This window comes from Ursus maritimus, unplaced genomic scaffold (genome assembly GCF_017311325.1).
Source record: "Ursus maritimus isolate PB19 unplaced genomic scaffold, ASM1731132v1 scaffold_3, whole genome shotgun sequence".
Classification (NCBI taxonomy): Eukaryota; Metazoa; Chordata; class Mammalia; order Carnivora; family Ursidae; genus Ursus; species Ursus maritimus.
Genome location: NW_024425563.1, coordinates 14,553,466 through 14,570,426, shown reverse-complemented (window position 1 = coordinate 14,570,426; position 16,961 = coordinate 14,553,466). Strand labels below are relative to the sequence as shown.

Below are 16,961 nucleotides of genomic sequence, written 5' to 3'. Positions count from 1 at the left end.
AAAAATCATTTTGTCTATCACTTGCATAAGCTCTATAAGCAGCAAATAAATGCTTTGATTTGGATAACATGTCACATAAAGAAAAATGGTGGTAAGCTGCATATTCAAGGTGGGTAGCAGGAAAGGTGTCATGGATCATGGTCTTTTAATGAGTCAGATAATGGTGTTCAATACCAGGTGGTTCGAACAGACGTTAAAGCTTAAAGTTGCTAAGAGTTCAGGCAAGTGGTGGGGTTGCAAAGATAGGTAGATGGCTTAAAATGAAGGTCCCTTAAGTGTGGGCAAACTAGGTAAATGAGGCAGATGCTCCTCACGGATGGAATTCTAGAAAGGTACATGAAATGGGTTGAATCTTAAAAGCCCAGGGCTGTTAGTATAGTCTACGAGGAAATAGAAATGATTGTTCTAACCAGCTCAGTCAGTCTACTAAGAAGTTGTAGAAAAAGAAGATGAAGAAAGTTGGAATATTTTGCTGGAGAAAGAATGAGGGAGCGAGAGAGAGGGTACATTTCTGACAGGAATCTTATGAATTCAGCACCAGCAGAAAAGTCATTCTGTTTGTTTTTGGTTTAAATTCTCATGCACTGGTAGCCACTAGGGTAGAAATTGGAAGGCAAGGCCAGAATACATCAGTCAATTTTTGTAAGGTGATTGAGGTTATAGAGAAGAGTAGTTTTGTAAAAACTGAATAAATGTCATATTTTGCTGTTCAACATGGGCTAAAGAAAGGAGTCTTTTAAGTTTTTTCTAAAAAAAAAAAAAAAAAAGCTCACTAGATATTGATCCATATGTTCTAATTTAGTTGTGAACCATGTGCAGTGATGTTTGACCTGTGTGATTCAACATGAAAAGAATTTAACCAGCTGCCCTTGCTGAGTCTTTTGTCATGTCTCCTGAATGCATGGTAAATTGTTCTGTTTTTATCTTCTTGAGACTTCAGTTTTCTCTTTCAGAGTTAAACTTTCCAAAGTTTTACCTTTCAATAAAATAAGTTGGATATTTATTGGATAGTATCTATAGTATACTTAGCTATTCATTACCTCTTTATTTTGTACTACTATTAGATTACGCAGTATACCCTTTTTTAGTTATTTGAAGGTATATTTTAGATCAGGATTGGCATTTTGGCCCACCTGCTTTTTGTAAATAAACTTTTAAATGAATACAACCATGTCCATTTGTGTACCTACTGTCTATTGCTACTTTGCCTTAAAACAGCAGTTGAGTAGTTGCAAGAGACACATATGGCTGGTGAGTTTGAAATGTTTGCTGTCTGGCCCTTTAGGAAGAGCTTTTTATTTATTTTTTTTAAAGATTTTATTTATTTATTCGACAGAGATAGAGACAGCCAGCAAGAGAGGGAACACAAGCAGGGGGAGTGGGAGAGGAAGAAGCAGGCTCATAGCGGAAGAGCCTGATGTGGGGCTCGATCCCATAACGCCGGGATCACGCCCTGAGCCGAAGGCAGACGCTTAACCGCTGTGCCACCCAGGCGCCCCAGGAAGAGCTTGTTGACCACTGTTTTGATGAGTGATTCTCAAAGTGTGGTCCCAAGACTTTAGCAATACCTGGGAACTTGTTAGAAATGCAAATTCTTGGGCCAGCTCCAGAAGTTCTGGGGATTGGAACCAATAATCTGTGATTTAAGAAGCCTTCTACATGACTCCGATGCACATTAAAATTTAAGAAACTGTTCTAGATAAATGTTTCCCAAATGTTAGTCACGCATACCACTTCGACTATTTTTAACCCTGTTTTCTGTTTGTTTAGTATTTTCTTCATGTCAACTCACTTTCTAAAAATTTAATTGTAAAATGAAAATTTATGTCACCAGGAAAATACAGTGAGAACAACATGGTATTTTAAGAGATAGCTTAGACTCTAAACAACAACAAAAAATGATAGCTTAGACTCTTGTCACATGTGCTAAACATTAGAACTTGTTAGATGTTAAGCACCAGATGGACTTCATCCTGTACTTTTAAAGTTAATCATGATAAATAATCACTAAATGATTCAGTGGTGTTTAAAATGTTGGTGAAATCCTGTTGGTGAAATCAGATAACACCTAAAATCATCTTCTGTATAAATCTCATACTTTGGAAAATACTGTTGTAGTTATTCATGTGAAAGAAAAAGCTGTTTGAACTGTACATACCCAAGCCCTGAAGTAGAAATGAATGACCAGAAGAAATACATACCTGTGAGATGGAGAGATCTAGGAGTCTCTAGAGAGGTTCATCTAGCCCGACAGGGTAAAATTACCTCATATAGCTTGAATTCTCACCTCTCTAATAGCGTTTTGGCCCGTGGTAGCCAGCAGTTCTGCAGGATTTCACCAAGCTGTTTCACAATGGGAATGTGAAAAGGTGCCTGGCTATGGGAAAGGCTACTTACAAAAAATAACCAACAAACTATGGGGGAGGTGTCTGTGGTTTTATGTTGTGGATAGGGGAACAGCAGGACATGCTTGCTAGGAAAATGGTTGATTCATCTCAGATTCTGGAAACCATGCGTTCATATTTTGAGAAATTCCCATGTTATTTAATTTGCCTGATAGTATTAAAGGGATACTGCCCTAGACATGGTGTTCTGTGTATTTACTGGCTGATGTGCTTTAGGGTATAGTAATTGTTGATAGGAATAGAATCTTTCTTTTCCTGAATACCCCCAGGTTGCTGAGTTGCTTTAGTTACTTCTTCCTTTCCTTAGAGATTATGGACACATTTGTTTCTGTTGTCTTTTGTCTCTGCGATAAAGTAGTGACATAGGACACTAATCTTAGGGACTGAAAGTCTAGTGGGTAATGAAGGTTTATACATGAGCAGTTATGTTTAAGTGATAAATTCTGTGATGCTGATTATAGGGGTCTAATTTTGCAAAAACTGTTAAATACAAAAGACTATCAAAACACCAATAGGAGGGAACAAATATTATTTTGTATATTTTCTTCAAATTAAAAACAAACAAAACATTACAAATGAAGTCCCTCTGTTCCCCTTCACAGTCACAGTCCTTTCCCCAGAGGCAATCCTTGTGAATTTGATGTGTATTCAACATGACACAGTATTTCTGCTGTGTCGTTTCAGTAGTCGTAAGGCTCAGTCTCCTTCATGGTAATCTCTGTTTTTCATTTTAACTTCCTTTATCATTGAGTTGTCTGTCACTTCTGTCCTTTGGTATTCTCATTTCTTTTCCTTAATTATTTCTTTTCTTCACTATTTTTTGATTTGGGGAGGCTCTGCTTAGCTTTTATAGCTATAGCCGACTGATGAGAATTTGTCTTTTTTGGTAAATCAGCCAATCACTTTCTGTTTGGTTCTTTTCAGCTATTTCTTCATAGCCAGAGATAGCTTTCATTACTTCTAATTTTGTGTAGAGAAAGTTCTGGATGATAGAAGGCACCAGATATCCCCAGTACAAGTGTTACTGTATCAGAATTGCAGCTCTGCAAAGTAAGTATCAAAATAGAAAATTTAGCAGGCTGCAACTTTTTAATAACTGACTTTCCTTCATGACATGTATTATAAAACAAATTCTATATAATCTGCTTTTAGAACTTAATTTTTAGGTAACCGTTTATTCATGCTTTTCTAATGTATTTCTTTAAAAGGAGAAACATGTTGATATATTTCCCACAGCATATATTCTACCACCACCCCTGCCAGTGGCCAAGACTATGCTTGTGTAATGAGAGAAGATAGTTGTGGCGAAGGGTGGAATAGAGCCCTTGGAATGTAGCTACTTTAGTATTCCTGTTCTCACATTTCTATCACCATTCTGTTAGCTCTTAAATATCCTGTAAGCTTTTTCACCTAATAGCAAGGCTGTTCCCATGTCTCATTCCTTATAATTTTGTTACATGGATTTTCATAAACAAGTAGACTGGTAGATTTTTTAAAAAGTTATTTTAACATTATTAATCTTTGTTATATTCAGTAAGAATGAACTTGTTCTAGCAATTTCTACAATGAGCATTGCAGTTTTTTAAGTATTAGGCTTGTCTTGGGGCTTCTGATAGGGTAATAGTAGTACCTATTTGTAATTATAAATCTATAGGGCCCTATGGGAAGATTAAGAGGGATAGCCTTTCTGGGCCATATAGGACCCTTATTTTTGCATTTTTCTGGGGGAAAGGAAATTTTCTAACTTGGTATGACTTTATAAGTTCTGTTAGATAGAAGTGACTTGATTTGGAAGAGACAATGCCATAATTGGTTTTTCCCACTGCCACCTTTGTCTGAGTACTCTTTCTTTCCTTATGTAAAAAATACATTACTGAAAAGTTTGACATGTGTCACGTCGTGTTAACTGTTGCAAAGCACCTATAATCATAATATGTTAAAACATGGTAGTGAGTCCTTTTACAAAAGAAATGCTATATTTTGAGCTGTATAACTATGCAGTGCATTAAACTAAGTATATTGACAATTACCTGGAGTAATAGATTTTTTTTTTAAGGATCATTACAAATGAGTTCTTAGAGATGAGCTTTAGGCTGAATTCTAAAGGAACAGCAAAGGTAGGTGGGAGAAGTTAGTAGAGTTGATGAGAAACTTTGAGAAGAGTGTAAAAGTAATCACATTGGTTTTTCAGTGTAGCAGTCACTGTGCAGCATTTTACCTCTGAAGACGAGGGTTTCCTGGGACAGGACAAGTGTCTTCCTGCCCTGCGCTAGACTAGAAATTGGCCACCGGTCTTTATATAGTTGCTGTGTTACTATGTGGACTGAGTAGCTGATATAAGAAGTGGTAATAAGAGGGTGAAACATTTCTCTGCATTTGATGATTCAGAGGGCACAAGGAAATGAGGAACTTTAAGCTATCGGTTATACACCTTTTTTTTTTGCTCTGCTTTCCTTTCACTGAAGGGGTATGGATTTTATTTCAGAGGGAATGTGCCTTTCCTGTCCTAAGCCAGTGGTGACACTTGGCCCCTAACAAGTGTACCTGTGGGGAGGGCTTTCATTGTTACATTGGAGAATATGGGAGGGCTTTCCCTCTCTTGGCCCCATTTATAAGCTAGGGGTTGCTTCCGTTTGCTTTGTGTGCTGTTGAGTTTTCTTCTGTTTCCCTAAGCTAAGCTCTAAGCTAATTCTATACGAAAGAAATACTAATTAGTTGTTTTTATAAATTGCTTGCCATTAATGCCTGATATAATATGCAGTAAAATAAGGATTCCGCATACCATTATATATGTCAAATATTACAAAGTTTAAGGTTCTTTTAATTACAATACTAAACTCAGTTCACTTTTGCTTAGCCTTCACAGTTGTTGATCACATAGCATGGTCATCCACTCACAGCTTAAAAAAATACAGGGAGCATCGGAGAGAATGGGTAAAGTAAAATTTTGATGTTTTTAAAATAGCACCTAAATCTATGAAAGTTTATTTGATTTATTGTTTGTATGGGAGGGAGAGGGTGGGTGGCACTGGAGGGGAGGGGGCGGGTATTGGGAAAATAGCATGCACCATGTAAAATGATGTCCAATACCATCTAGGCTGAAATTTTAAGTGTTACTACTACAGTTTAAGTCAGTTTCAGAAGAGGCAGGACCATAAAATAGTGGTGTTGGGATTTACAGTGGGCTTATTTTTCCCTCCCAACAGATTGAAGGGGATTTTGAGCATAGCAATATTTGAGTACAGTCTGGGGGAGGAGCTGCCTTTTTAGAGTGGCCTATCTGTATTCCCCAAGTGAAACTGCCTCAGTACCACGTTAGGCCCTGTTAACTTGCCGAGAAACTTTGAGAGGAATAATAGGCATTCCAGTTTTTATTGTACACTTGCAACTCAGGTGTTCCCAAATGCAAATTACACAATTCATGAAACTCATGAGGGGGTTGAACCAAAGAGAGAATTAAAGAAAGTTGTTACTCTGAAGTTAGTTGCTTGGTAGTAAATATTAACAAATTTGATGCTTCCATTCAAATGAAGAACATTTTGCCTACCAAAGTTCTAAATCAAATTGCTAATTCTAAAAACTTGGATTATAGTTACGTACAAAGCCTAATTAATTACTGTAGAGGTTACAGGGAAGAGAAACCTTCATGTTTTTATGGGTAGGACTTTGTATTGCTGTTAACTCAGATAACTTGGTTTAATCTCTGTCCCATTATTTTTTAAACTTTGTTTACACACTAAAATCTGGATTGAAGAAAAAAATGAAAAAATTAAGAAATCAGATTTTACCCAGAAAATACTATTCTGGCCCCAGCTTTGCTATTCCCCCATGTGTAGCCATTTGCCAAAGCCAAATTTGACTTGGAGTATTTAGTATTCCCTAAACCTTTCTGCCTTTATAAGCTTTGTCAAAGATGATATTCCAGTTTGAAATGTTCTTCTTTTCTGTGGTCTGAGTCCTATCTTTTCTTTAAATTTTGGCTTCTACTTTTTGTATGAAGCCTTTTCTAACCTCTCCATCCTTGGTGGCCATTTTAGTCTTAGAATTCCTGAAGTACTACTGTTAGACATCCATTTGGCATTCGGGTCATGCTACCTTTATTACTTGCTATTTGATTTAAATGTCCTATTTCTTTATCAACATCATGGACTCCTCAAAGGTAGAGAGCTTGCAATTACATGCCTATTTGTAACCCCATTGACTAGCACAGAGGATATATGCACTAATAGGTTTGATTCTGTGATTTGGATCCAATGTTAGTGTAAGAGTAATTTTTTTTTAACTCAGGTTATTTTTATATGAATATATGCCCAGAAAACCCAAAGATACAGTATTTGAATTCATAAGTAGTTCTTTTTATTAAAAGATTTGATTCATAATTGTTTTCTATTAATTGTAGTCTGCCTTTCCCCTCCCCCCCCCCAAAGGGCACTGTTTTACCTAGTTTCTTTTGAAAAACATGGTTTGGGCCAGATACCGTGATAGAAACCAAAATTACCAGTATTTTTATTTTAAAATTCTTTGTTGGTTTAGCTAAATTACATGTTTCATGGCATAAGCCCGAGTAAATTTATTAAATACTGCATGGTAATGTAGCCAAATTATTTTAAGATGTTAACCTTTAAATATCTTAAGTAAAACTTTAAAAATACCAATTAACAGATACTTACTTGCTAGTCCATCTCGGGATATTTCTGTATCTGAAAATTATTACCAGTTTTATTATTTCATGGTCTTAAAGGTTTTTGTAATGTGTAAGCTGGTATTTGATAGCTGTATTTATTGTGTTTGCAGTTATCAAATGTTTATAGAGCAACCATTCTTATGCAGTGAGAAGTTACTTTAAAATGCTTTTTGGCATTTATAGAAGTATGCTTTTTGTAAGAGCTCATCAGGGATAATGTTTGCTAAATTTGTATTTGGAATTGTTTATATTTTACCTGATAGCTGTGTCTTCAGGGCACATGTATCTTAATATTAGACTTAATGTTGTGATTTCTGAAAGCAAAAACAGTCGCCCTACTTCACAAAATGTTTGATTAGTGAAACTTCTAAGAACCTTGACTTTATTCTAAGGCCTGGTTTATAATATTACTGAGCCATTAGTTTGACATAGCATTGAAACAATACTGTTGTTGCATGCTAAAAAGCTTAGATATTGTAGTAGGGAGAGTCCAAGATATGTAAGGTTTTTTTTTTTTTTTCCCTATTTAAAAAAGCTACATCATCTTTAAATTTCTTAGCATAATTTGGGTACAGATTAAAAATAAGACCTTTTTTATTACATGCCAGTAAGCAAGAAACTTCTAATACATAGCATTGCCCTTCTGGTGCTAGCTTATCATAATCCCATTCTGACGTGAACTTAGGCCCTCACCAAAGTCTTTATGAATAAAATCTTTAAAAAAGCATTTTTTTTAAAAACTTCAGTTGGCCCAGAGACCATTTCCCTGAGTTCCAGCGTTGGACTTTTTCCTGTGGTCAGTCATATTCTTCTGTAGGGTTACACTTGTTAAGTCAATATTTTGAAAAATAAAACACCCTGATTTTGTTCACTTTTGTTTTCATATACAAGAATCTTTACAGTCAACATGTACTTCTAGATGCTGTATTGAAATTGCTGGCAGAGTCTATTCTATACAAACTGAACAATCTGGCCCCTTGTTTTATTTGTAAAGGTTCAATGTATCTATGCCTGCCTACTTCAATCTGCAAGGGAGTGTCAGAAAGGCCCCGCATTCGCCGAGCCGTGAGTTATCACTAACTTTTCAGATGTGTTAATGAATGTGGAACAAAAGCAGTTGTGTTTAAAAGGAAAAAAGGACCATCAAAATAACCTTTATTATAGTAGCAGGCGTGAACACTAAATGATTTATTCCAAATTGTGGTGTCAAAAATAACCTACTTTAACTAGAGACTAGCCTCTAGAAAACCTATTGTTGAACTGCTCTGAAGCTATCATTTAGCTATAAATTACTTTTCTTAAATTTTATATACCCTGATTGCAAATAAGAATGTTTTTAAGTCTTTTTTAATGGAGTTAAAACAATTTGAACAAAATCTTACCCCACCTAAAAATGACATACTTAGTTGACTTTGCATTAAGCTCTTCAAAATAAGACCATGTGAAAGGGGTAACGGCTTAACTTTTTTGTTATTCACATGTGAAAAACAGAAATAAATAATTGAATCACTTCCTAGATGAGTTTTTGGAGTGCCCCAAGCATCATGTGAAGTACAGAGGTATTTACAATCTCTTTTGGTACCAACATTTCTCGCTTCAGTAATTCATCAGTAGGTTTTCATTCATCAATGATGATACCAATTTAAGGCTAAAATAAAACACCTACATTTCTTAGGGCTTATCATCCTATGTAGAAGAAAATGCCCTTAAGAGTTTTTTTTTTTTTTCCTTTTTTTTCCCAAAGAGATTCTAAGCAAAAAAATTGTAACTAACATCTATATTTTGTTACTAGAGCTAGTTACCTTTCTTTTTCTTAGACTCTTTAAAGTTTGAGTTAGATAGGCATATTTGATTAGGAGGTTGGATGCTTCTCTTGCTTAGGAGGTGTATCGTGTTATATGAAGACAGAATAAATTTAAATGTACCCAGTTTGACCATATGTAGCACAGACCACCTAAAATTTGAAGGTACGGTACCTTTGGAGGCATTAAAGTTAACGTTTCATTTAGGCAATGTGCCTTTGTCTGACTGGTGTGTAAGTCCTTCTTCCAGGTTTGTACACTCTTAAACACGCTATTCTACCCTCTCTAACTCATCCCAGCAGCAAAAGGGAGACACTTCAGCTGGAACAAAATAGTGGAAGAAATGGCGTCTGGGGTTCAGTGGGGATTCGCAGTGTGTATGCAATGTTTGCAAGATTACTTTTTATGTTTTTCAATTAATGTAAATAATTACAAAATAAATCTGTGCTTAGTGCCAAGTAGGGAACATTGTATACCAATAGAAACTCTCCTAGTGGGTCTGCTGCAAGTCGCCTAACCTCTTGGGGCCTCAATTTCATCATCTGCAATGTGAAGGAGTTGGACTCTATAATCTTTAAAGTCCATTCCTGCTCTGTATCCTATGCTTTTCTGAAGTACTTTAACAGAATGCATTGCTTTCCCACTTTGACTATTTGAATTACATTTGCAGTACACATACTGCAACTGCATGTCTAAAATAGTTTTTCTATAGGATATTATGTAAAAAAAAACTAATCCCTCTTGAGCTGATTTATAAATAAATATATGTGTGTATAGCCACACACAAAAAGCTAGTGATAGTAGGGCTCTCAGAAAATAAGTATTTTCCAGTTGTCTAACCTTGAATGTTATTAACTTTCCTATATTACAGGAGATACTACCCGTCAACGAATCAAATTCAGTGATGACAGAGTATGCAAGAGTCACCTTCTCAACTGTTGTCCCCATGATGTCCTCTCTGGAACTGTACGTATTTATTAAATTTATCGTTTGATTATTGGTATCCTACAGAAATGAACTACTTGATAAAGACTTAATTCCTTGTCACGTTATTATGCAATCATTTTTTAAAAACCGTTTTAGAGGAGGGATTTGCATCCCTTATATTATTTATTCAGGTTGATGATTTAAATCTACAGAAACGGAATTCCTCTGAAAAGTTATTCCTGTCCTTTGCTTTATAATTTTTTCCATTCTTCAGAGAAATTTTTGAAAAAGCATTTCTTATTTGGAATATAGAGGCAATTATTACACTGTAGTTGCTCTTTTAGTTCTGAAATTACAGAATGATTTTTAAAATAGTTTTCTTTACTGTAGAACAGAGTAGACTTTTATCCAAACCATTATATGTTTAGATTTGTGCACATTATATTGTGGAAATCATAGTGAGGAAAACATAATAGTAAATACTTAAATTCACACAACTTAATTTGCTAGTATTGTTGTCACTTAAAATGCACTTATATTTCTTTTTTTTTTTTTTTTTTTAAGATTTTATTTATTTATTTGACAGAGATGGAGACAGCCAGTGAGAGAGGGAACACAAGCAGGGGGAGTGGGAGAGGAAGAAGCAGGCTCCTAGCAGAGGAGCCTGATGTGGGGCTCGATCCCGTTACGCCGGGATCATGCCCTGAGCCGAAGGCAGATGCTTAACCACTGTGCCATCCAGGCGTCCCTGCATTTATATTTCTGACTCCTAATAATGTAAAGCTCACTTAATTTAGATTCTGTATCTAGTGATGTTGGTTGACCTTGGAGTATCATCATTTTAATTGGAAAGATAAACCACATGATGATGGACCTATTTAAATGGAACAAAGAATCTGATTTTTTGACTTTGGGGTTTGGTTGAAATGATTACTCACTGCAAGAGTTTCCCTTCACAGGCTACATGTGATGGCAGAGGAGGACTAGTAGGAGCTAAACATTTAGCTGGCTTTATTTTTCATTTGCCAGAAATGACTGAAATGAAGAAAAGATTTCTGACTTCCATTTTCAGACATGATGAGTTCCTGTAGTTAAAGTAGTTTAAGTGAGTAGTTTCTTCTGGATAGGGAAAGTTAAATACGTCTAACAGATATCAAGGCATATACAATAGGAAACACTTCTGTCTTTTTCCAATAGGAAAGACTGTTGAAACTGTATTATATTAAAAGGGGGGGGAAGCCTACATTAAAAAATATATGTGATACCTCAGTTTTTTTTAAGTGTAATAACATAATCCAGATTCTGAGCACTTGAATTAGAACTATGACAGATAATTAACCCTCATTTCTGCTCTTTAGAATGTACATAATTTTCTACTGTGCTTATAAAACATTTGAAATCTGTAAAATACAGAATTATCTGTAGTATACTTTGATTCTCCACATTTACTATTGTATTAAATTCAACAGTTATTTAATGGCTAAATTATCACTTCAAATAATTTTTGAGAACAGGGTTAATTAGAGTGACAGAGTTTTTTTTATTTTTTAAAACTATAAAATCAGCCATAGCAAGACATGGACATAGTGTTATATTCTTCAGATATGCCATTAATAATAAAAATCTGACATTGTAGTTGTGCTTTACGTTTTATAATGTACATATGCAGTTATGCTCATTTATTTCTGTTTTTAAAGATTTTATTTATGAGAGAGTGCGAGCGGGGAGAGGAGCAGAGAGGAAGAGAAAGGGACAAGCAGACTCTGCACTGACCGCAGAGCCCAGTGTTGTGCTCGATCCCAGAACCCTGAAATCATGACCTGAGCCAAAACCAAGAGTCAGATGTTTAGAGGCACATGGGTGGCTCAGTTAAGTGTCTGACTCTTGATTTTTGCTCTGGTCATGATCTCAGGGTCTTGGGATTAAGCCCTTAATCAGGCTTGGTGCTCAGTGCAGAGTCTGCTTGGGATTCTCTCTCTGCCTCTACCCCCCATGCTTGTTTGTTTGATTGTGCATGCACGCATGTATGTGCGCACGCGTGTGCTCTCTGTAAAACATAAAATCTTAAAACTGTTTTATGATCCACAGTTAGCCTTAATGGTAGTAGGTGAGTATTCAAAGTCACATAGTTCTATTGATTTAAAGTAAAATTGGGACCAAACACAAGTTTTATTTAGCATGTTTTCTACTCTGTAGGGAATACTTAGTTTTTTATTGTTAAGTAAAAAAGGAGGAGTAGTTGGCCTTGGACTTTCCATCTTGTCAATTTCTTGCCTGGTGGATTTATAAGATGCACATTTTCTCAAAGTCTAACATTTCTGAAATACACATTTTAAAATGATGCTAGAAAAATTTTACCTTAATTGGTAACATTTTCTTATGGTACAGAATTGAATGGTGTGGCTTAAAATTGACAATGCTTGGATTATATTAAAAACAGTTAACAAAAAACCTTCTGTAGGCACTTGCCAGGGAAACTCTGGATGAAAATATCTCCTTTTTGTCAGTGTAATAGACCTGAATTGCCTTATGTAAGGATGATATTTAGTAGTTGTTTCTGTGAGAATTTAAGCAGAGCTTGTACCGATGGCTATGGGACTTTGTGAGACTCCAGGGTTATCACAGAGTGGTCTCCTTGATAACTCAAAACCATCCATGGTGTGACTTTCTCATGACTCTTATTAGGGAAAAGAGCTATTTATAACAGTCATCCTGTGTACAAATGGTTTATAATTACAGAGTTATGACTTATTTAGCAACAATCTCTCTAGAACAACTTTTTTTGGCACAGTCTAACAGTTCATACCTCTTTATGTTGAAATGCCTGTTTCTCTTTTTCTTTCTTTTTTTAACATGTTAGAAGAACTGAATTGTAGCTTGATTTTAGAATGCTTTTTCTTTGTTGTATAACTAAAATTTACCCTTTTCCTCAGATTTGTCACTTCTAGCAGAATATGATTCACCAATACCCTAGATTATTTATTTAGCAGAAGAATACACAGAAATGTATTTTCTGGCATTTTTGGAGATGGAGAATGTGATTTCTAAAAATGTACTCAAGACTGACTATTAGTATGAAATATTTTTGGAATTCAGTTTGGTGAAAAATGCTCCATAATATTTTACCTTTCATTAGTCTGATAGTCTGATATAACTAATTCATAAGCTAATAAGTCAGTCACAGGAGGTCAAATGTAGAATAGAGAGTCAAAATAATTGTATATATATAAATTTTTTTGGGTTACGATTTTTATAAGAAGCATGACTTTCTTCTAACTGAGGAAGCTGCTTTATTTGAAAGGCTTGTGTTATTCTCCTAGTCGCTGAGAATATTGTCTTGTTTTAGTCTCATTCTTTTCCTCCTTTTGGCACACTTAATTTCTTCCTGCTCTAGTCACTGTGCAAACGGTAGGCAGCATCCCCTTTCAGATTAGGCAAAAGCAAAGTTGTTCTTTTTCCCCTGAACACATTATTTCTGGTACATATCTTCCCTGAAGAAAGATAAGTACATCAAAGTGCTTAAAAAAGTCTTTCCATCTAGTTTCTTGTGATCTGGAAAAAAGATGCGTAGTAGTAATAATTTAGAGGCATTTTATCTAAAGCAGAGACGGTAACAGAAGCTTGAAATTAAGATCTGCAGAGATGAAAATGTATACTTTCATGATGTGCCTGTCCTAAAATCAGAAATGGCCACTACTGATTTTATTACAGCCTTCATCATAGTACAATTTTAGGGTTGACAGACTATCATGTAGTGTAAGGTCATCATTTCATAGGTGAGAAAAATTAAGGCTCAGAGAAATTGTGCTTGCAGTTGTCTCACAGAGAATTACGGTATATTGTACAACACAGGCATCTTAGAGTTATTTAAATCTAAATACTTTAAAAATGTTTTTGTGGGTTTTGTTAGTTTTTAGATAGCACATTTACTTAGGGCAGTGAGTTTCAGATGTTTCCGAAGGATCCCTGGAGGCATTTCATTCACTAAGTTCATGGGGACTAGCCAGTCTTTCCTATTTCAACTGGACTTTTACACATTTCAAGTATAGGGATTTTCCATGAGATTTTGTTTAAAAAAGATTTTACTGCTCAGAAATCGAATTTAAAGTTTAAAATTGAGAAATACTTTGAGACAAGGATAAAGTAAAATTTTTTTTCTGCCTTTTTGAAGTGATTGAGTAGGAATATTGTCAAAAATTCTGACTGAGTTGATTTTATGGTGCCCCAGTAGGTTCTGGTTTTTATCTGAAGTGCAGTTTTTACTAATTGAAAGTCCTTTATTATACTTCTCTAAACCATTCTATTTAAGGGCTGGTCTAAAATCGGTTACTTGGGTACATACAAGCCTGAACTTTAAAACTTATTAAAGTCTCTTCGATAGTATATATGCAAAAGATTCATGAAAGTATGGAGAAGCAGAATAAGTGATAAAGAAAGAAACCACAGAATTTTCTCAACCAGCCACTAGAATGTAAGTTTCATAATAAGGGCAGGGATGTTTGTGCAGTGCTATGTCCTCAGCATCTAAAACAGTGTCCCTCCATTTTGTTGAATGAGTAATCAATCCGCCCAAAGTAAAACACTAAATAAGTCTGTTACAAAACTAACTTGAGTTTGAAAAATTAACAATTATTAGTTACTTTAATTCCCTTTTAACACGTAGGGAGCTGGAGAGTATCTTGGGTTTGTTGAGTCGCTTATCTAAATAATGATAGCAGTAGTTCCACATGCAGATGTGAAAAAATTAGTCTTTAGATACTTTAAACTCAAAATTTCTTCCCCAAATGGTTTGTTTGGGCCTATTTTAGTATTTTTTTTTAACAATTGTTCTTAGCATTAGCCCGGAAAACTAGCTTAATTTTTTTTTTCCTTTGTAATTTACATGACAGATTTCTAGAGCTGCCCAATTTGTAAAAATGCCAGTTTTTGCAACCTAAGTCTTACCAGTTAGGCCTTTTTTTTTTTTTTTTTTTTAAGATTTTATTTGTCAGAGGGTGTGCGCACAAGCAGGGGAGTGGCATGCAGAGGGAGAAGCAGGCTGACCTGCTGAGCAGGGAGTCCAGTGTGGGACTCGATCCCAGGACTCTGTGATCATGACCTGGGCTGAAGGCAGATGGCAGATGCTTAACCAACTGAGCCACCCAGGCTCCCCTGAAGTGATTTTCTTTTTTTTTTAAGGTGACCCAGAGACCGTGTATTCTAGCATCTTGTTCTAGTTTAGTCTGTCTTTAGTTAAGGTTGCTCAGCAAATTTATCCATTATTTGGATTAATGATTAAATACAAATACACAGTTGACCCCTGAACAATACAGGGCTAGGGGTGCCAAGCCCTGTGTAGGTATAAATCCCTGTTATAACTTTTGACTCCCCAAAAGCTTAACTGCTAATAGCCTGTTGTTGACTGGAAACCTTACCGATAACATAAACAGTCAATTGACAATATTTTGTTTATAGTGTGTGTGGGTGTATTTACATACTGTATTCTTAAAGTTAAGCTAGAGAAAATGCTATTAGTAAAATAAAGTACGTTTACAGTACTGTACTATGAAAAATGCGCATATAAGTGGACCTGCGTGGTTGAACCATATAAGTGGTTCAAATCCAGGTTGTTCAAGGTTTGACTGTACATGCATATAGTTAAGATGAACTACAGTGTTGATATTCAGTCTTTATAAGTTAAATTACAAATTAATTTTACTTTTAACTCTTATTCTATAATGAATTAGTCTGAGGGAAGAATTTCTAACTTCTGTAATAGAAAATTTTAACTATAAATAGAAGTAGAATTGTATGATGAACTTCATGTATCCATACACCAGCGTCAGTAAATCTTTACCACATAGCTACTTATTTATAATCACTTAATGTCCTTTTGTTTGTTATTTTGAAGCAAATTTTAAATCTTGGACCTATCTGATAGGATGAATCTTGAAACAATATAAAATAGTAAAGACCAATTACTCCCAGGCAAAGTAGAATGAGATCTGGAAGTCATTGTTAAAGCAGAGTGTTTTTCATAGTTTGGTACTTAGTTAACATATTTCTGTGTCATACTTGTTTTTCCATACAGTGATTAAATAAATAATAAATAATTATTACCTGAGAACCTCAGATCATCCTCTGAGTGTTCCCTGAACTTGTCAGATCTGTTTTAGAGATGTGTACAGTTTTATAAACTGTTTTAACAAGTCTGAAGAAACTAGTGTGTCTCTGAGGTGACTATTAGTGTAAAAGAGAGGATGGAGTTATAAATGCATCATTTGAAGGGTGTAGACAACACAGAATAGAGCAAACACATGATAATAAGTGAAAACTTGAAACAAATATTTTTGTTGTGCTAGATTAACCACAAACATCAAGCAAAGTCACACAATCTCTATCACTGGAAATATTTTTTAAACTGATGAATTTTACCTTGATGTACAGGTGGCAAGACAGATGATTCACTGAAATCCTTTTTAGTTTGATGATTCTCACTCATTAAGGGAACGTAAAATGATTTGGTATTTTATTTAGACCCATATATAGTAAAACACTGTGAATGTATATTGTCCCATAGACATTACTGGTCTATAGGATCAAAAAATATAGGCATATATATTAACGTATTTGGATAATGTGTAAAATTTCCACATTTCGGTACTTTTTTTTCCCTTTTATGGTATTTATTGTAGTGTTTGGAGTAATGAAATTTAAGTAATATTGAAATTAAGAAGAGGAAGAAATAGAAAAAGGTGAGGAAGGTAGTCTGAATGGAGAAAGTAAAGAGAAATCACAGTAAAAGTTAACAGAAAATTTCTCTTCAAAAAGTGATTTTTTTTTCATTTCTGGGAGTGGTACTGATTGCTGAAATCAGCATTCATTCACTTAACAAGTACTTACTGATACAGAAGTGAACATGGGTTTCTTCTTTAAGTGGTGGGAGCTAGCATTCTGATGTGGGAGACGCACAGCTAACTGAAAAGAAATAATGTGATTTCGGGTAGTGATTTAAGTTGCTAGGACAAAAACATGGTTAGGTAACTTAAGACTGTCTCAGACAATGGTCCAGGGGCTACTCAGGGTGGTTAAAGAAAACTGTTTTGATAAAGTGACATTTGAAGAGATCTAAATGTTAAGAAACTTAAGCCAATCATTTCTGAG

The 16,961-nt window shown here is 35.1% G+C and overlaps 1 protein-coding gene across 4 annotated transcripts in view; it reads left to right on the top strand.

Annotated features, from left to right (window-relative positions):
- The window catches only part of LOC103669042 (putative RNA-binding protein Luc7-like 2), a 56,824-nt gene that overhangs the window by 5,380 nt on the left and 34,483 nt on the right, over positions 1–16,961 (top strand). For 2 of the 4 annotated variants that reach the window (XM_040643953.1, XM_040643954.1), the window contains exon 2: positions 9,763–9,857. In XM_040643953.1, the coding sequence (XP_040499887.1) occupies positions 9,763–9,857 (95 nt within the window). Of the gene's footprint in view, positions 1–882; positions 905–8,083; positions 8,155–9,762; positions 9,858–16,961 lie in introns of those variants that run through there. The other 2 variants (XM_040643952.1, XM_008697368.2) reach the window with 2 other exon arrangements.